The sequence below is a fragment of the Pelophylax lessonae genome (genome assembly GCF_965119305.1).
Source record: "Pelophylax lessonae genome assembly, chromosome: 4".
Lineage (NCBI taxonomy): Eukaryota > Metazoa > Chordata > Amphibia > Anura > Ranidae > Pelophylax > Pelophylax lessonae.
The window spans coordinates 154,306,374-154,328,232 of NC_138771.1; the positions used below are offsets into that span (position 1 = coordinate 154,306,374).

The 21,859-nt window shown below is 39.2% G+C and overlaps 1 protein-coding gene across 1 annotated transcript in view; it reads left to right on the top strand.

The window, feature by feature from the left end:
- The window catches only part of SMO (smoothened, frizzled class receptor), a 69,852-nt gene extending 50,261 nt beyond the window's left edge, over positions 1-19,591 (top strand). The window contains exons 6-12 of the mRNA XM_082255297.1: positions 3,341-3,464; positions 7,295-7,387; positions 9,952-10,060; positions 12,543-12,728; positions 13,759-13,907; positions 18,139-18,273; positions 18,782-19,591. Coding sequence (XP_082111423.1) covers positions 3,341-3,464; positions 7,295-7,387; positions 9,952-10,060; positions 12,543-12,728; positions 13,759-13,907; positions 18,139-18,273; positions 18,782-19,374 — 1,389 coding nt within the window. The 3' untranslated portion in view covers positions 19,375-19,591. The remainder of the gene's footprint in view (positions 1-3,340; positions 3,465-7,294; positions 7,388-9,951; positions 10,061-12,542; positions 12,729-13,758; positions 13,908-18,138; positions 18,274-18,781) is intronic.
- The last annotated feature ends 2,268 nt before the right edge of the window (positions 19,592-21,859 follow it).

Below are 21,859 nucleotides of genomic sequence, written 5' to 3' on the forward strand. Positions count from 1 at the left end.
AGAGAGAGAGAGAGGGAAAGAGAGAGGGAAAGAGAGAGGGAAAGCGAGAGAGAGGGAAAGCGAGAGAGAGGGAAAGAGAGAGAGAGGGAAAGAGAGAGAGAGGGAAAGAGAGAGAGAGGGAAAGAGAGAGAGAGGGAGAGAGAGAGAGGGAGAGAGAGAGGGAAAGAGAGAGAGAGGGAAAGAGAGAGAGAGGGAAAGAGAGAGAGAGGGAAAGAGAGAGAGAGGGGGGGGGGGAAGAGAGAGAGAGAGGGGGAGAGAGGGAAAGAGAGAGGGAAAGAGAGAGAGAGAAAGAGAGAGGGAAAGAGAGAGAGAGGGAAAGAAAGAGGTCGAGAGAGAGAGGAGGAAAAAAAACTAGATAAACATTTGCAATGAGGGAGATCACCTCAAGCAGCAGTTTGCCTTTGCTCGGTCCTGCTCTGAGGTTTTTTGCTGACAGTTCCTCAGTCAGCCGCACGCAGCAGATGAAGGGAGGAGGTGGGGAACATTCCAGACATTCCACACATTCCAGACATATACGCGCGGAGAACGAGGAAGATCCTCTCTGCTCTGCTTCCTGTTTCCTCTCCTCAGCCTCACTTTCGTTCTCAGGACGTCACTGGTTGCTAGACGCCAGTCGGCTGGCCATTCTAGCAACCAGTCCAGCGCACAGTAAAGCTGCTGCTGCGGCGTCCTGGGGGATCAGATCAGGGAAACTGTCACCCTGCGTGGGGCCCCCAGACAAATTGCCAGTGTGCCCATGCAGAAAGACGGCCCTGCCGGGCCCCCCCTGACCCCGGGCCCTCGGGCAATGCCCGAAATGCCTGACTGGTCAGTCCGCCCCTGGTGAACACCCATGCAATTCGATTCCAGTGCGAACCAAAAAAAGGGCCCTGCTCCATTTTTGTGCAAATGGGATGTGATTTCAGCCAAAAAGTTTGTATGGCTGAAATCACATTGCACAGACATCGCATGTGATCTGCACAGCAATGTGGTGCAAATCACATGCGATGTCTGGCATTGCAATAGTGTGATTCGGCACTTAAACTGGCACACATGCATAGGTTTTTTTTTTTTTTTTTTTCAGCCAGTTGGCTGCATTGAAAAAAAAAAACACTTACAGATTCATCCATCCACACAAGAGGTGGATGAAGAAATCCCCTCCACGAGACGTATTCTGATGCTGGGGACTCTTCGCTGTCAGAATACACTGATCAGCATTGCAGCTGATTGGGTAAACTGTGACTGGCTGCGGTCACTGGCTGTGACTGGCTGCGGTCACACTCCAGCCTCATCATACCATACAGGGTTAATGTTCCTACATGGTATGTGATGAGACTTTGGGTGGAAGAGGAGAGCGCTGCAGCTGGCTGGAGAAAGTATACATGAGGCTATTTCCCCAGCACCGCAAGGGTGGACTGTTTCACTTTGCTGGAGTTGGGCTGCATCACATCACTTGTTTATGGTCAAATCGTTGAATAGGTTAGGAATATACTGGGACTTTTCAGGCTCTACATACTGTAGATGTATTCCACATACACACCATATCTTATTAAAAGGCATGATTTTCATTAAGATATGAGCCTGAAAAGTCCCAGTATATTCCTAACCTATTCAAAGCATTTTACTTTCTCTTTAGTAAACCTGCACTGCAAGGGTCAGTACAGGTTTTTTTACAGCACAACATTGCACAGTGTAAAACAGGACAGGACAGACAGATCGGGACTCACAGGAGGAGGAAATGCAGTCTGCTATCTGTCTCTTATCTTCACTCTGCAGAGGAGGAGAGGACAGCAGTGTAGTGTGCTCTGCTTGCCCCGCCCACCTGTACAGGAGCTCTCACGGTCCCGATCCAACCAGCCAGCCTGTACGAAACCTGTGCCCAGGAGAGTGTTTCTCTCCTTTCCAGCAAGGGGCGGGAAGCCTGCAGGAGGTATGGGCGCATTATTGTCTCTGCTTTTGGACATGTTTTAGCAATACAGGAGCTTAAAAAAAGGTGATTCTTCAGTGTTTTGGCGCCCCCTCCCACACTCCTCCTACACTCCGCCCAGGGCAGCCGGCCCTCCCGCCCACCCCTTGTACCGGCCCTTTCAGAGAGATAAGACAAGACACTATCCCTGTAAGTTTAAAATGGATCTTCACTGCATCTTAGCACCACGAACCAAAAACACTATTTAATTTTTAATATTCAAATCAAACTCCCCCATCCATCTATGTCTCTAAAAATAATTTTGTTGAGAAATCACTTTGAACAAACCCCCCCTAGCATTTCTGGTCCTGGCTATGTTGAGTAAAGGCATATGATTCATGTAGCATTTACTTTCCTGGAATTCGTCCACCCTTAACTCAAGCATGCATGCAGGAGAGTGTGCTTCACTGAGAAACCCTCTCCTCACCTCCCCCTTGAAGACTCCTAGGATATATGGTCTAGGCAAGAAACCAGAAAGTAACTAAAGAAATATAAAAAAAACAGTTTAAAATAAGTAAAAATGATCTACTTTCCTATTTATTTACTAATGCTAGTAGCACGAGGATTAAAAATAATCAGTGTTGATTGGGAGAAATGAATTTCCACTTGAATTTGTTTATATCTCCCTAACAGCAGAGTTTGTCCTTTTCCTGTCACCTTCCCTCCTTTTCCTTTCTCTCTCCCTAATCCTTCACAGTCTGTGTCATTCCTGTTTTGTCCCCACCCCCTCTACAGCAGTAAATCTTGAGGTTGTCAGCAGATCAGGGGGCCACTGATTACAGGATAACTGAGCATGTGCAGAGCAGGGTGAAGCAGGGCATTAGTGGATTTTAAACAGTATAGGCACTTGTTTTTTAATGTTTTACATAGCTATACCTGCAAAAAGGTCCAACCTGAAGTTATCTATCAATAAAGTTTAAGGTTGTCATTAAAAAAAAAAGTACAGTTTTTGGAAATTTAAATGTCACATACAGTAAGTTTAGTAATTACTAATACGACTGCAGACACTTAACCTGACTAGCATGTATTTTTGTTATTAGACCAATATGTAGTTACTTTAAGAAGCAATACCACCTTAGCTGAAATGTATGTACTGATATATCTTTTATGCATTGCAACAATTTAAATAATCAAATGTTTATTGGAATACACTTTTCTTTTTCACTTGTCATGTGCATGAGTAGTATTACAACGTGCTTTACAACTAATCTTTATTGGATAGTAAGGAGTTAACCCCTATTACACATCATTTTAATGATATTTGTATGATAATATTTATCATATTTATTATGGAAATGCAAAAACACAAAGTTAAAGTAGCATGGCAGAATAGCCCTCCATTCACAAAAGTGCTCTGATTGGAAGATGAATTTGTTGCTTGTTGTGTTCCAACAGGTTGATGGAGACTCTGTGAGTGGGATCTGCTTTGTGGGATACAAGAATTACCGATACAGAGCCGGCTTTGTCTTGGCTCCAATTGGAATTGTACTAATTGTTGGAGGTTATTTTTTAATCAGAGGTGAGATTATTACATGTAAGAATTGGTGTCATGGTAAAATGATTGGAAAAAAAATTAAAGGGGATGTTAAGGCAGGCCACACAATCAGCGGTCACATGACCGCCCGTCGCTCTCTCCCTCCGATCTATATACTACAGAGGGAGGGTCCGAGATCTCCCTCTGACATCTGTTGGGCGGTCCCGTGGCCTCTCTCTGTAGTTAATACATCGGGCGGCCACATGACCACTGAAAGGGGAGAATAAATAAGGTTTTTAGAAGGTGAATTTTAAAAAATGGCATGCAGTATATACTACAGGTTTTACTAGCAGTGGGGCTGGCAGTAATTCTGAGCAGTAATGTTTGCACTGCTGGGAACAGTGCTACAAGGGAGGGGAGGAGTGGCTCACACACAGAGCTGACAGGCATGGAGGGGAGGGGGTAGAGGGCAGGGGGAGAGGAGCACAGAGGAGAGACAGAGGAGAGCTGCTGATGACGGAGGCATGTAAACTGACCACAGTAAACAGGCAAAAAATTGCGCGCTATTCTTTTTTAATAAACTGACCACAGTATCAGGACTCAGCAGCCATGATTAACCATGGTCAGTTTACAGAGGATCAGAGAGGTTTTTTTTTATATAATGCAGGGGCCAAATTACACAGCACAATGTGCTGTATAACATGACTTAAAGCGGAGTTCCGGGCACAGAATCGTTTTTTTTTTTTCAATCTCCCCCTAACAATCACCCTTACACATCGATACATCCGCTAATCCTGGTTAGAATGGTTAAATAATGAGTTTGCAAGAATAAAATCTTACTTTATATAATTTCTGATGTGCGGCGCCATCTTTGTTGTGGATTGCCGAGTCCGTTGTGGGGAAATGTCTTCCCTTCTTCCTGATTCCAGTGGGCGTAGGCCTGTGAGTCAAGAAATGAGAACAGTGGTCGGCCGCCCATGTGACTGCAAAGTGCATCATGGGAGGGCCGAGGAAGAGCTCCCAGGACGCATTGCGGCAGGAAGTGACGAGGAGAGCCGAGGCACAGGAGGGAGGAAGTCCTTTGAAAGGTGAGTATACAAACCTCTGTATACAGGTAAGTGAAAAAAAAAAAACTATGGGAATATCCAATTCTGACTCAGCGGAGAGTAAGGAATACAATGCAGTAATTATTAGAAATTGAATTTTGTGCCCGGAACTCCGCTTTAAGGGAACAGGACGTAAAATCAGATAATAGCCATTTTGTTGATTTATTATTTGTATGCTCCAGATATCCTTGTCAACTGCATAGTAAGCCAGCTGGCCCCTCTATTGTAAGCGTATCAAAGTCCAAAAACAAAAATATAATATCACTTACCAGATGTTCTTGCATTCATTTTCTTGTTTCCTTTATTTTCTCTTGCCAATCCTGTGAATAACACACTCCCTATTCATGGGTGGCTACACTCACCTCTCCATTGTATCTATTGAGAGAGCCATCGTTGTAAACAAAATTACAATTATGTTGGCAGGTTAAACAGATTACATGTATGTAATTCAGTTGCTTTCTTGAAACTCAACTTTCGCATTTCAGCCATGGGTCGGTCTGTTCATTTGGCAAAAACTTTTTTAATTAATTAAGTAATTATTACTTATGGTTCAGAATAAAGACATTTTTGGGAGGATAAGTGAGGGTGGGATCAATGCTTGCTTCCAAGAATACTATAATTTACCCTATTTTTTAAATAGAAAGAAGTAAAAAAAACAAAAAACCTTTTTCAAGCTTCACCAGTGATCATTTTAAATAAATACAGATTTATTTCTGTGATGCATCCTGACAATAATGACACTAACATGTTTCTAATACAAAAAATGACAAATCTGCCAGTAAAATAATGATTTTGCTTAAAATTAAGGCAGTTTCCACATTTTTTTTTTTTTATGCGCGCGCACACATAAAATTAAAAATAATAGAAGTTAGCAAAACCCCTTTTATTAAGGCATGGTTCACATACAGTATATGCGAATTGGATGGATTTTTTAACTGTTTCCAATTTGCATAACGTGAATCGGTCCAGCTTTCAATAGAGCTTTCTCACACATATGCGGGGCGGCCACGTTCTGTTTTTGAAAAGGGCCCTGTGCGATTTGTAGTCTGGTTAAATGCGAATTTAAGTAAAAATTTGCACCTAAACATAGGCATTTCCCAGCCCGCAGCTGCACATATACACGCTGCCTATGGTTGGCGGTGTGCATTGATGGCTTCTTGGCGGGATTGCTCAGGTGGGTTGGAACTACGATCCAAACATGCCTGAGCCCATCCATAGTGTTTAGGTTTGACCTCATAATATATGGTTTTGGTAAATCTAAGAGCCCATTCACACAGGGGCGACACGACTTGCCGGGGTGACCTGTCAATCACCCAGGACCAATAGTACTCTGTGCACCGCGACCTCGGCACGACATGCACGGACTTCATATCATTGAAGTCAATGCAAGTCGCCTCCAGGTCGCCCCAAAGTAGTACAGGACCCTTTTTCTAAGTCGGAGCGACTTGTGTCGCTCCTATTAGAACGGGTACTGTGCTAATCAATGGCAGGCGACCCACCGTGACTTGTCAGGCGACCAAGTCGCCTGACAAGTCGCGCTAGTGTGAATGGGGACTTAAGGAGATGTGTACAAGAAAATTGTATAATGTATGGCCAGCCTTAGATACTATAAAAATAATTTTTAATAAAACAGAAAAACTATCTATTGAGGGCAGGGAGAAGAAGAAGTTAATTAGGGCAGGGTAAGATGAACAAGGGATTATTTAGAGGTTAAATTGCTGACAGAAGCTGTGCTATCACAGGTCTAGGATGTATGAGCCATATCCTTAACTGATTAGAAAATTATGCTTTGTATGAATTAATAAACCACATACAAACTACAGGTCCTCATAAAGAATTGTCACAACTGCTAAGGCCTCATGCACCCTGGACATTATCAAAACGTCAGTAGAAAGCTGTAGCTGTAGGAGTTTTTCAGTTTTTTTGCTTTTTTCAGCTGTAGTGTTTTTTTAGCAAAACTATACTCCCACAAAAGCTTATGACCCAAAAACGTTGATAAACGCAGAATAACCATGCATTTTTAAGCTTTTATCAGAGTTAGAGCGTTTTTACAGCTGAAAAATTCCTCTCTAAACCCACTAGTTTGGGGTTTTTTTCCAGACAGAAAACTCTCCTGCCAAAAACTGCTGATACCAGCCTATGTGTGCATGGACACATAGAACAACATGCTGGGGAGTTTACTGGCTGCAGAAAAAACATCTGACGCCAAAAACAGCCGCTGTAAAAAAGTCCAGCGTGCATGAGGCCTTAATCTGATTGGTACAAAAAAGTCTTGGTAACTGCATTATTTAGAACTAATTTAGGATGTGCAGCCTCTATGGGATCAAATGTTACCAGACATACCAATCCAAAAAGAATTGTCAGATTCCTAGCCAGGCCCTTGATGGAGTTCTAAATTTATTCCCGCCATATCACTATATTTCATGACACTTAGTACTTGTTCTTGTGTATAAAGGGGAAAATCTGAATTCTGTCCTTACAGCATACAATAATGGGAAAAGTACTATTGGTCCTGGGTGATTGAGTAATATAACTGAATTTAGGCCTCATCTACTAGTATTGTTAAATATACATTCTTCTTCTTATTATTATACATCCTAATTTCAAATTATTCAAAGCAGAGCTAATTATTTTCTGGTGTACACTTGCAAAGCGATGTCAAAATTTAAATGTATTATAGGTAGATACATTTATATACCAAATGGTTATTTTTTTTAAATTGTGTATAATATTTGTCAAATTTTTGCTCTTTTTACATTTTTCTTTTAGGAGTAATGACATTATTGTCTATCAAAAGCAATCATCCTGGACTCCTAAGTGAGAAAGCAGCCAGTAAAATTAATGAAACCATGCTGAGGCTAGGTAACTCAATTTCTATTCAGTCTCTGGGTAATTTAAAGCTGAATTCAAAGATAAGAAAATATTGTCTAAATACAGGAGCCATGGGTATTCCTTTTTAAATCTTGGTGTGCTTTGTCCATTTTTTTCTAGATCTGTGCAGTAATCCATTGTGAAACTTTACTTCTATGCAAAGCTTCCTTTAATAAAGACCAGTCATCGCTGCTTTCTCCCCTTGTGCAGGGTGACTGGTGTTGTATCCACCCATGTTTTGTAGGCAGCATGTAGCAGGTGGAGCTCTGTTCTCTGCATTCAAATCGCTCTTCAGTAGGCATTTGACAGGTGGTGAGGAGGTGATATATCTCCTCCTTACTGTTGGTTTTAACCCTTTAAACCCAGCGTGCCACAATGCTTGCTGTTGCAGGGAGCCCCCATTTAGTTGAATAGTTTGTGTTTGGAGGGGAGGGGGGTTCACCTGCCAAATGTGACAGTGGGAATCATTCTTTGCTGTGGCATATGTACAGTTGGTGACCATGCATTTTTACGCCTCCCCCAACCATAGCTGTAAACGAGGCCTTTTTATCAGAACATAATGAAAAAAAAACAAATATTGTACATCTCTGCGATGCACATTTCTCAATGTTTTGTCTGCAAGTACAGAAAAATGCGTTTTTCTCATGCCATAAATCTATTGAGCTTCTAACTTCCTGTTTAAGATGACAACACTTGCTATGGTACACAAATAATATCAAGCAGTGTTGTCATCACTGCCTTTTTCTCCTGTGCTGGACTACAGAACAGCTTCCTTTATGTTACAGAAATTAGGAGTGGAAAGAATTCTGTAGTCCAGAAGAAACAACTTGCCAGGGCAGAAAATACTGCTCAGAATTTTAGTGGGATAGATTTCTGGCAGATCCACATATATTTTACTTTACTTGCACTGCTTTTAAAAGAATAAAGCATGGGGAAATATTCATGTGGTTCAGAAATGTACTTCAGTTTATTTTTAATTTGGCCAGAGACACACTTCAGTCATCTGAAATTAGTGACCAATATTAGAAGTAATTGGGTTTAATCCTGCGCAAAAGGGATATGATTTTCAAAATGTGTGTCCTCTATTATCCAAATGAAGCTGCTGCCAACCCATTTACTTCCCCTGGAGGAAAGTATAAAAATAGGAAAAAAATATATATATATATATATTATTGGGTTTTAGCGCTGCTAAATTCACTATATTTTCTTAATGTAAATCTTAAAATCTAGGTAGTCCAACCTTTGTAATCCAGGTGATGTACTTGCTTATTAAAGGGTATGAATCAATGGCAAGTACACTATAATAGGTTATTCATTAGATGCATATGAATATATGTAATGCGCAAACTGTTGGCGCTATATAAATCCTGTATAATAATAATGTAATGCTAAAACTGACAAGTTAAATAAAAATTACGGGTCCCATGCGTGGATTTCCTGTGAATGGAAGCACAGACGAGAACGCAAATTGCTGTTGTTTTTTAAGTAAGTGTATCTGCTTTTACTTAATAAATTTATCCAAACTGGTCCATTATAGGCTATTGGCATTTATATTTATGTGCAAATGAGTAACCAAGAGGATAGACGATCATGGACCCTGAGGGACAGACCCGGACACTATCACCTTTGTGAGAGGCTTGAGACCCCCTTGTGGGGACTGATTTTTGGTGTGGGACCTTCGGGGAAGCACCATTTGTTCACTGGAAGCACAGATATTTTTTGAAGCACTGTGAAGAGCACCGGTCACTTTATTAGAAGCTTTAGATGGACTATCAATATTGTTCATTTATTTTATACTGTTTATTCGTTTATATATAGAAACTATGCATTTAGAGAGTTTTTAGGAATCTTCTGGAGTATCATGTGATTTAGAGTGATTTTCAAATCACTGGTAAAATATCCAGTAAGAACCTATGAAGGAACTCAGTCACTTTACACAGACAAACGCATTTTTATTTATTAAGTATCAATGCACTTTAAGCACTAGTATCACTTAAAGGACATTTTGTGAAGCACGTATGCACTTTAAACCGCTAAGCTTTATATGTATTTATGCACTAGTAATTTTGGTTTAACTCATCAGTTTTAGCATTACATATGTTAATATGCATCTAATGAATAACCTATTATAGTGTACTTGCCATTGATTCATAAACTTTAATAAGCAAGTACATCTCCTGGATTACCTAAATTAACAGATTTTAAGAACTACATTAACCAAATATATTAAATTTAGCAGCACCAAAACCCAATATATTATTATATATATTTATATATTTTTTTTCCTAGTGGCCAATATTGGCTGTGTATGTGATAATCAGCCAGCTACACAAACCTAATTTCGTGTGATTTCAATAAATGAAATGCATTTGGAAAAGTTTACTTTAGCATACAAATATTTGTGTAGCATGAAATAGGATATTAAGCACATTGGTTAGTGATCAAATCTGCCTATATACTGTATATGCGTAGCTTTTCACTATAAAACTAAATACATCACTGTTTGCATCTTTTTGTTAAAATAACTTTGCCTTTTGTGCTTTGTTGTGATACAGGAATTTTTGGATTCTTAGCCTTTGGATTTGTACTTCTCACCTTCACTTGTCATTTCTATGACTTCTTTAACCAGGCAGAGTGGGAGAGAAGTTTCCGTGAATATGTCTTGTGAGTATTACCGGTCAGGCAATATCCTGCTTCATACGCTAAACGTATCTATTATGTGAAAATGGGTTGCCAAGAATCATTCGGCCATATGTTTTTAATAGTAGAAACAAATGCATTAGTTTTGCCTACTACTTACATCTTTATTGCTCAGTGATGTATTTTACGTTCTTCTTCTCTAAGAACTGTAATTACTAGAGGTAAGGGGCTCAGGGTGCAGATAGGACTGGGTGTGTAATATTCCAATTGAATATAGAATTCTGTGCCTGACAGTATTCAAACTATTACAGTTTTGTTTATTGAAGGGTTATATAGCATTTAGAAGGGGCAAAAGTGGTTGCAAATTGACTATTGAAAGATGTGGCTTGAAATGTTTGGGAGAATATGTATAAGTGGGGGAAAGTTACACTTTTGGGTATTATTATGATGATATAAATGAGTCATTTCAGAACGTAAATGAAACAATTGGCAACTTAACAACACTCAGAAAGCCTGTTCACGCTTCAGAAGCAACATAGTGGACCTACATCTACAGTTTTAAAATTTTACATATCTTTAATAGTATATAAGGTTTCAGCACTGAGAACCTAGGAATGGTAGCGTTCAATCGTTACTAGCCATACCTTTTTCCATTCCTGGTCTCTGAGGGTAGGCAGCCATCATGGTAGAGGAACAGGGCTTTGCTTCCTCACAAAAGAGTTGCCTTCCTACAGACTGATGATCTGATGACTCATAGGTTAATGATCAAGAAGCAGCTGGAAAGGTGCAGAAAGCACAGTTCTATGGAATAAATAAAGCAGAAGCAGAGTGAAGCTAGACCTGCAGGCCCCCCGATACAGTTGTATCATAGAAAGCCCCAGGAGAACATTGAGCAGCACAGTAGAGACATTAACAAATTTCAACCCAAAATGATGGAGACTAGCACACAGAGTCAGCAGTGCCTTAGATGATTTCATACCGCAGATATACAGTTATTAGCTAAAAAACAGGAGTGCCTAGACATGTGACATGTCAGGAAGTATAATGTTTACAAGGAATTTTAAGAAGCAAGCAATGCTGAATGCAACTGCTTTGATCTTTTAAGATCAACTCGACCAAAAAGTGATCTTTCATTGTTGGGTGGGCAAAGGTGGGTAAATAATTTCTTGATATCTCTGAATCCAATGTAGAGCTATTTAGAGAGTCAGGTACATGAGGGAAATACACGATGCGGAGCAGGTATTAGGCCTGGCAATTTAAGGTTGGTTTGTAGTACAGTACCACTTCTTGGGCTCGGGATTGGTACTTGGTTTCTTCTTACTTATCATGTATTATAAGCTTGTTGTGTGCATATGTTCAGTTGGAACACATCAGCAGTCTAAGGCTATTGTAACATGGTAACAGTCATTAACTAACTAGTGGAAAATAAATGTGGGTGAATCACCAATAAGCCAACGCACCACATCCCGTATAATAAAACACATTTAAAAAATGGGTATTGGGATTTTTTTTGTGCTTTACATCGAACACTAAATTATATTAAAATTTCAACAGGCTTCTTCAGGGGATATTATATCTGCATAACCTTCTTTTAAATAAACATACAGTGTAAATCTAATATACACAAAAAACAAAGTACAGATGCCATTATATTGAATGATGCCATGTTCACATGCTTACTCTAATTAGCATAATAATCTACATGAGGTAAGCATGTGAACATGGCATCATTGAATATAATGGCATCTGTACTCTGTTTACCTTTTTTCTTTTGTGTATATTATATTTATACTGTATGTTTATTTGATAGAACAATATGCGGACAAAATATCCCCTGAAGAAGTCTAAAGGTCGGAACATGATTTTCCATCAAAGTATAACTGTAAAGAGCAAGACCGATAAAAATGAACCCTAAGTGCAAATATATTTTTTATTGGAGCTAAATGTGTGTTTTTATAGATGTTGAAATAAATGTTGAAATTTTATTATAATTCAGTGTCGCGTGATGTTGTAGAGCACCAAAAAAATACCTAGTTTCCAAATGTATTTCATTAACTAATTAGTTACTTGTAATATACATAATTTTCTAAGTTGACATCCATAGTTAATACTAAAAGCCGGCATTGATTAATGTTGTTGGCACAAACTCATCATGTCATGTTTCATTTACAAGTGAATTTAAAAGCTGGCTGTGGGTAGGGAGGTGTATTACAAGGTCAGGGCGGGATGTGGGATTACAGAAAGGGACCTACTCTAGTCACTAGTTTGTGGCTAATACTTTTATTGTTTGTTTACTCTATATTTAATGAATTCCTCTGGGAAGTGTGATGCCATTGTTAAGATTTGTAATGAATGCAGCAGTTGGGTGAAACTGGGACTTTTTAAGGTATATTGGGAGATCACCACGCAAGAGTCCCAGGGAAATATAAGAACTGGCGTGTGGTAGATTTTTCCTTCTGATCTCCAGGTTCTAAATCATGTACTTTTGACTTTTTCTGTCCTTAAGGTGCGAAGCCAATGTGACTATTGCAACCCAAACTAATAAACCCATTCCAGAGTGTGAAATAAAGAACAGGCCCAGTCTCCTGGTAGAAAAGATTAACCTCTTTGCAATGTTTGGCACTGGCATAGTCATGAGTACATGGGTTTGGACCAAGGCAACCATTATCATCTGGAAGAGAGCCTGGTGCAGGTAAGACAACAGCAATCATCCTGCATAGAAATCTTTACAGCGGCAATGTCCATGATTATCTATGTGGGTTTATTATGAACAACATTTGTTGGCCCACAGTGAATAATCAGATGCAGATTCAGGAACGGTGAAAATAATAGCTGAATTATAAAAAATAAATACAGTACATTTTAAAGGGTATTATCACTTTTGTGTGAGTTTTCAGTTCAGTTTTCAGTCAAGTCCAACACAATAACTCTACGTTTTTCATCAGTTTAATTGATTTCTTTGTTTTTGTTGGCACTGAAAGAAATGTATTATCTTTTGCACATAAAAAAATAATCACTTGAGAACCTTTGTTTTAAAATAAATTACAGACCGGTTTTCGATAACAAGTTTTCACTGTGGTCAGTGAACGGTTGATCACATTCTTTGATCATTTTTACAAACTTTATCTTGCAACTGCTACTAGAGCAGTGCATTGTGGGACTTAAACCGTAACAAGAAAATAAAATGTTAGACTAATGTAACCTACTCAGAGCAGGCAGCTCTACCACATACCTTCAGATTTCAAGTGATTGTAAACCCATCAGGTTTGAAGTGATTGTTCCACCCAGTGGAAGCCAATGGCAGAGGAGGGAGAGAGCGGTGAAAACCACTGCTCTCGTGTACATCGCTGGATTGTTACATTGGCTGTGAGTAGCTTCTCCTACTCAAAGGAACCAAAAAAGGGGATGGTCTATTATTAGATGGATCTGTCCTGAGTCTAATGGGTGCTGAACCGTCCAGGATTAACAAAACGCTAGATTTTCTATGACAGGCTTAAATATAAGATAGATGCTAAAAGCTGTATGATTTATTTATTTCCACCAAATTATGTATCCAAAAACAAAAAAACAGATACAGGGAAGTTGTTTTTCACTTAACAGAGCTTTAACAAAGTGTTGACAGAAGTTTCCCGTTTAAAGATTATATTGGGTTTTATTTGGTTATTAAGTATATACTATACTGTAACTTCATCAGTATTTTATTTTATGCCTAAAATGAACAGAATTTTAGGTCGCAGTGATGATGAACCAAAGAGAATCAAGAAAAGTAAAATGATTGCAAAGGCATTTTCCAAGAGGAAGGAGTTGCTTAATAATCCCGAAAAGGAACTGTCCTTCAGTCTCCATACAGTTTCCCATGAAGGACCAGTTGGTATGTATAAATACAATTTGTGACTGCCAGTGTTTAATAAAAGCATGCATAGGAAAAATATAATAAGTCCTCAACTCATACTTCAGTTCCATTAGTCACACCAAGGCACATCCCTGTTCCATCAAATAATAATTATAAAGTGAACTGGTCATTGAAAGGCGTTGAACTAAAGCCCACCAAAATTGGCATACACCGCTATTTGAGCCCTTCTAAAGAGCCTCCAAAATGTATGCTTAAATGCAGCTTGTGTAAGTATTTTGAATTTATCTTGATATTTTCCTTCAACACTGAGACAGGAGGTGCAGGAAATTGGGATCTGTTGCATGCGCATGTGTTTATAGCAAATAATGTGAAAGGAGAAGAGAGCTGATGGAATGGAGAAATGGACTGATCAGTGTGCCATTTTTCCATCAATGTCCACTAAGCCGGCTGTAGGTGTGTTTTTGAACAGTTTGTACCACTGCTGCAGTGGAGTTCGAGGATCTGGCATTATGCACATTTTTCAGAGCATAGTCTCTTCAATTATTATTAGTAATAATAATATTAATCTTAATATAAATGGAACTTTTGCGCTCAGCTCAAACACGAAAGAAAACTGAATAAAAGTTTTTTTTTTTTTTACCGGACTGCTGCAGCCTATATAATCCAGACACTGATCTAATATCAAAACAAAAATAGTGTGCTGTCCCATTAAATAAAAATAAATTGTTCACTTAAAAATTGGTTCATAACATTAAGGCCCCTTTCACACGGGCGGTGCGCCAGGCGGATTCCGTTTTGCTCAGCAGGGATCGATCCGCCGATCCCCACTGAGCAGGCGGATGACAGGTCTGTCTCCGCTTACTTTGCAGGGACAGACCTGTCAGAGTTTCGCTCTCCTCAATGGGAGATCGGATGAGAACGGACCGCCTGTCCGTTTTGATCCGATCCTCCAGACGGATGGAAAATAGGGATCGAATAGCAGCGGGTGTCAGCGGAGATGTCTCCACTGACATCCGCTGCTCCATAGAGGTACATGGAACATCCGATCAGGTCTGCCTGAAAGAACTGACAGGTGGACCAGATCGGAAAGCCCGTGTGAAAGGGGCCTCAAGTGCAAAAATGTAAAAAAAGTTGTGCAAATAACTGAAGAATATGGATCTTAAGTTCTCCACATATGTAATTATAAGCCATGAAAACACACGTGCACTGCCTTGAAAAAGTATTCATACCCCTTTGAAATTTCCACATTTTGTTATGGTACAACCAAAAACGTAAATGTATTTTATTTGGCTTTTATGTGGTAGACCAATACGTGGTGGCACATAGTTGTGAAGTAAGAGGAAAATTATACATTTTTTTTTTTTAGTTTTTTACCAATAAATATCCAAAAATGGTGTGCATTTGTATTCAGCCCCCTTTATTCTGATACCGCTAACTAAAATCTAGTGGAATGAATTGCCTTCAGATGTCCCCTAATTAGTAAATAGAGTCCACCTGTGTGTAATTAAATCTCAGTATCAATACAGCTGTACTTTGAAACCCTCAGAGGTTTGTTAGAGAACTTTAGTGAACAGCATCATGAAGGCCAAGGAACACACCAGATAGGCCAGGGATAAAGTTGTGGAGAAGTTTAAAGCAAAGTTAGGTTATAAAAAATGTCCCAAGCTTTCAACATCTCACAGAGCACTATTCAATCCATCATCTGAAAATGGAAAGAGTATGGCACAACTGCAAACCTACCAAGACATGGCCGTCCACCTAAACTGACAGGCTGGGCAAGGAGAGCAATATTCAGAAAAACAGCCAGGAGGCTCATGGTAACTTTGGTGGAGCTGCAGAGATCCACAGCTCAGGTGGGAGAATCTGTCCACAGGACAACTATTAGTCGTGCACTCCACAAATCTGGCCTTTATGGAAAAGTGGCAAGAAGAAAGCCATTGTTGAAAAAAAGCAATAAGAAGTCCCAATTGCAGTTTATGAGAAGCCATGTGGGGGACACAGCAAACATGTGAAGGAAGGTGCTCTGGTCAGATGAGACCAAAATTTAACTTTTGGCCTAAAAGCAAAATGCTCGGTGTGCCTGAAAACTAACACTGCACATCACCCTGAACCCTGGCAATGTCATGTTGTGGGGATGTTTTTCTTCAGCAGGGACAGGGAAGCTGGTCAGAGTTGATGGGAAGATGGATGGAGCCAAATACAGGGCAATCTTAGAAGAAAACCTGTTAGAGTCTGTAAAAGACTTGAGGCTGGGCCAGAGGTTCAACTTCCAGCAGGACAACCCTAAACATACAGCCAGAGCTAAAATGGAATGGTTTAGATCAAAGCATATTCATGTGTTATAATGGTGCAGTCAAAGTCCAGACCTAAATCCAATTGAGATTCTGTGGCAAGACTTGAAAATTGCTGTTCACATACGCTCTCCATGCAATCTGACAGAGCTTGAGCTATTTTGCAAAAAGAAGAATGGGCAAAAATGTCACTCACTAGATGTGCAAACCTGGTAGAGACATGCCAAAAAACACTTGCAGCTGTAACTGCAACAAAAGGTGGTTCTACAAAGTACTAACTGAATACAAATGCATGTCACACTTTTCACATATTTATTTGTAAAACATTTTGAAAACCATTTATTATTTTCCTTTCACTTCACAATTATGTGCCATTTTGTGACACGTGACCCTTTTGGAGAGCGAATCAATGGGGCAATGAGGGCTGATCTTTTATAATCCAGTCTACTCCATTGTGAAGTATATTGCTAAGATTCAGTGTAATATGGGAACTTACTATCGGGAGATGGATATCATGCTTTTATGATCCCTGTAATTCGGGATTAACATCACTTGGTAAACGGTCATCATCTTTAACCACTTGCCGACCGCCGCGGCCCCACGCAGATTTACTGTGGGAGGGCAGCTCGGCTGCGCATAATCACGTAGATCTACGTGATTATGTGCACGCGGTCTCGGTGCTGAGATTAGACACAGCGGGAGCCAGACCACGGGAGGAGCGGGCTCGATTTCCTCCAGCCTCCCGCGATCTTCGGGGGAAACTGACAGGAGAGCCTATGTAAACAATGAGATTGTGTGTCTGAGACACCGATTTCTGTGTGCCTGTCACAGAGCCCCCCCCGTTAGTAAGCACAATTAGGCTCACACTTAACCCTTTGATCAACCCCAGTATTAACCCCTTCCCTGCCAGTGTCATTTATACAGTAACAGTTGATATTATTTAGCACTGATCACTGTATTGGTGTCACTGGTCCCAAAAAGTGCCACTTAGTGTCAGATTTGTCCACCGCAATGTCGCAGTTCTGCTAAAAATTGCTGATTGCAGCCATTACTAATAAAAACGAACAAAAAAAAAAGTCCAAAAATCTATCCCATCGCTTGTAAACGCTATAACTTTTGCGCAAACCAATTATTATATGCTTTTTTTACCTAAAATATGTAGCAGAATACATTTTTTTTATTGGGAATGTTTTATAGCATAAAATAAAAAAATATATATATTTTTCTTTTCAAAATTGTCGCTCTTTTTTTGTTTATAGTGTAAAATCTTAAAACCGCAGAGGTGATAAAATACCACCAAACGAAAGCTCTATTTGTGGGAAAAAAGGACATCAACTGTGTTTGGGTACAGCATCGCACGACCGCGCAATTGTTAGTTAAAATAACGCAGTGCCGAATCACAAAAAAATGGCCTGGTCATTAACTGGGTAAAACCTTCCGGAGCTGAAGTGGTTAAAGGAGCAACTTTGAGTACTTCAGCACTTTTTGAGAAATCATTGCACATTGAGCACTTTAATCACCTTCACTCATATGTGGACTTTTAATAACAAGAGCCTTTCATCAATTGTTCTTATTCTATTCATTTTGTATATATTGTGTTATACATGTGTTACACTGCTTTCAGTTGCATATGTGGGGCAGTTAGGTCCATATACTTCAGTAAGTTGCACAGCTTTTTTTTGCACTTTATTGTTACAAACTGATTTTAGTGAATGATTTATTATTATATAAAGGGACAGCGCACTATTTTAGTTTTGGTAAAAAAAAGAATAATCTCTCTTGACCTCTAATACTCAAAAATATAAAAGTATATATCAAACCTAGATGTTTAAAATGTTGGAGTTCTACGCCAGAGCTTATAAAAAAAACCAAAAAAGAAAAAAAATAACACAGATAATAATGTCTTATCCTTAATTCATATGGTTGAAGTCACAATGTTTGTTTCATTTATTCCTCAGCGGGCATTAACTTTGACATTAATGAGCCATCAGCTGACATGTCCTCGGCTTGGGCACAGCATGTCACAAAGATGGTTGCCAGGAGAGGAGCCATTTTGCCTCAAGATGTTTCTGTAACTCCAGTGGCAACTCCAGGTAAGCACAATCATTTGCCATATAAATGTAAAAATAATATATGCCGGTTAATTGGTATAATTTTTGTGTAAACAGTAATTAAATGACCTTATTTTTTTTAATTTTTTTAGCTAAGGCTCCATTCACACCTGAATGTATCGTTTTCAGGCATTTCTTTGGGATTTTTTCAGGCTTTTTTCAAGTATTTTTTCTGGCTTTCTATAGGCGTTTTTTTTTTTGCAGGTTTTTGGAGGCAGGCATAGACATCTAACAAAAACGCTTGTAATCTGCCAAAAAAAGAAGCTCATGCACTTTTTTGAGCTTCAGGCGTTTTGCTTCAGGTAACAAAATGCTCAGATGTGAACAGGGGCCATTGAAATGAATAGGATTTTGCTTGTTGGGCATTTTGAGACTTCAGAGATGAGCATTTTACGAGCTGAAATACACTCAGGTGTGAACAGGGCCTAAGAGCCAAAAGACATGCAAACTTTAAAAAACGTGCTTTTTTTAAAAAAACTTTTTATTGCAGTGCCTCCCGAAGAGAGAGAAAACTTTTGGCTGGTAGATGCTGATAAACCTTACAGGCTGGAGAAGAAATCTAATAAAAAGAGAAAGCGAAAGAAGAAAGAGGTCAGACCAGTGGATGAAAGTAAAGGAATTGAAAGCTATAATAAAAGGGCTTCAACAGCAGTACCTCGTCTCCCAAAGCTGCCTGTTAAGCCTGGTCTAGTGACCAGAACAGTGAAACCTCAGGAATTTGAAGAGGCTCTTCCAGGATTAAACAGAGAATATGGGAGATGGCCAACTCGTAATGGAGGATTATATCATGTGGAGAATATGGATGACCATCTTGGATACAAACAATACACTCATGCCAATTTTCTTTCTCATCCTTACTGCACTGATGAGCTTCCTATAGGTCAAAATAGTGGTGTTCAATTTCTCCCTCATCCAAGGCGTGATGGTGTATTCCAGTACTCGAATGGGAACATGCCATCATATTCCACAAGACATGGTCCCTGCAATGACAGGACTCAAACTAGAAGAGCAGAGATTCCCCCCATGCATTCCAGAGCAAACCTCATGGATGCTGAACTCATGGATACAGATTCAGATTTTTAGCTCTACAACAGACACTTAAAGAACTCCCTCTGAGTTAATAGAATGTATTTAACGACACAACCCAGGTCTTCTGGATCCCTTTTGCATTGCTTAACAGTTCCTAATGTGGAGACAAATACAGAGCCCTGAAATCTGGGTGAATGAATATGTGAAGAAGATGATGGGATTTTTTTGGAATTATTTCTCAAAATGACAACAAAAGATGGAGAAAAACTGAGACAAAAAGACATTCACAATACATCTATGCAATGCAGAGTTTCCATATTGGGTCTTTTTTGCTTTATTTGATGGGAGTTATTCTGCTGGCTATGTATTGTGTATATGGTACCTAATTGGGGATCTCTGTGAAGATGACATACGTAAAAGGAAATGTTTACCTGGGCCAAGCTACATTTTGTCTGATCAGCTGTCTTTAGCAATGTGCCTTACATGGCTGGCCATTGAAGCTGGCTTTCACGGTTTTTCTATTAAACTTTAAGGATGCATCATATGTGAAATGGCTAATCTAATCAGGTCCTGGTCTTTAAAATTTATGTTTACGCAGATACATTCCTTTTACACATAAGATCAATGCTATACTGCTGGAACATTCACTTGCCTTGAGATCAAAACTGCATAAGATTTCAAATTCTGTAGTGTCGAAATATATACACTTGCATTACAACAAACCGAACACTTACATTATGTTTTTTATGCAGGAAAGCTACAAATTTAGGGCATCTTTTACTGTATTTGTATGCAGGCTTAATATCTTTAGAGTCAGGAAATTCAGCATTTCTTTAAAGGACCTTTAAATCTAAGAAACTTTGCAACCAATCATATCATCTTCATAGGCTGTATTTTATTGTCATTTATGTCCGATTAGAAGAGAAAATTAGATTCAAAGAAAGGAGTAGCTGTAATAAATCTACGACTTGGCATCTAATAACATAATATTAGAACTCTATTAGGTAGATTTATAACATTTTTTTTTCAAAACATTCAGTTCAGGTGAATCAATCACCATACACCAGGTAGAGTCACCTGCAGGGAATGTTTAGTTATTGTTACATTCACTGTTTTTAAAGTGTATCCCCCTGACTGTGACACCCAGATTGGTACCGTTGTGGTGTGGTCTGTGCTTTAGGAGGGCTTTTCTGGAATCAGGCTTTATTACTAGACTTTTAGCCCAGGTTCACACTATGAATCGCACAGAAACTGCACCATATTCCTATGTGATTTGGTGTGGTGCGATTTGAGCTTACTCATTTTGAATGGGTTTAAATCGCACTGCATCAGTCGTGTGTGCACCAATTTGGTGAACGCACTGCAACCGGATCGCATGTTCGTCTTGCACCATGCAATCCGGTTCAGGCAAACGCACTGCAACCTGTGGTTGTGCTGTTGTTAAAATTACACTGACACCCAAGCAGATTGCAAAGACAGTGAAAGGACAGTGAAAACATGCACAGATCCTGGGTTTCCCACACCGCATTCTAGTGTGAACAGAGGCTTAGGCTTCTTTCACAATTGCGGTAAGCTGGCCACCCTCTGAAAACCGACCCGTGGTTGATTGTTTTTCAGAGAACGGTATCGCAGTGGCAGTATTTCAGTGGCTGACAGGCATTCAGAAGGCACTACTGCTGCTGCTTCCTGATTGCATTTTTTTTTTTAATTACCTATTATACCAAACAACACAGCTGCGAACCAACCAATTGGCTTGTGGTTGCAGATTGGCCAAATTGAACTCCATTTCCTAATTTGTGGCAGCAATAACAATTACCCAACGACACAGCACACACTAAATAAAGCCTTCATGGAACAACCATGTCACAGGAACAACCATGTCACAGGACCAGACCTCATATATTTTGCCTGCTACTCATTTTGGTATTTTCTTTTTTCCTTGGATTGCTGTTTCTGAGTAGCTGATGTGGCCCCAGGCAGTTATTACACATAAGGTCCTGGTAATGGAACAGTAGTTATCTGGATGACCGTTAAAGAATTACAAATCGACAAATATAGACCATTATTTGTTCATGATTTCTGATAAACTGTATCTTTATTTTCAGTTCTTGATGATTTATTTAACTGAAATAGTACTGTTTTTTTTCCTATGGAAATATTACCTGAATAGAACTGTATATATGAATCTTTCAGTTCAGGACACCCTTGTTTTTCATATACAGAGCATAAAGCATTTGGTGCTGCTCCTAAATTATCTTTTATGTGCATGTTAGTTTTTATTTTCATATTGTACAAAAGAATTTATTGTTGTGTAAAAATTTATTATTTTTTTCTTTGCCAATCTAGTTAGTAGTTATTTTTATATTTCCTGTGTATATTGTCTTTTTTGATAAGAGTCAATGACAATGTTCTGATAAAGTCCATAGATAAATCATACTTGTACTTGCCAGCAGAGTAACAAATCACAGTACCATTTTAAGTAGATGACTATAGTTATTATTATTTCTAAAAGGTACTTTACATGACTTGTACATTTATC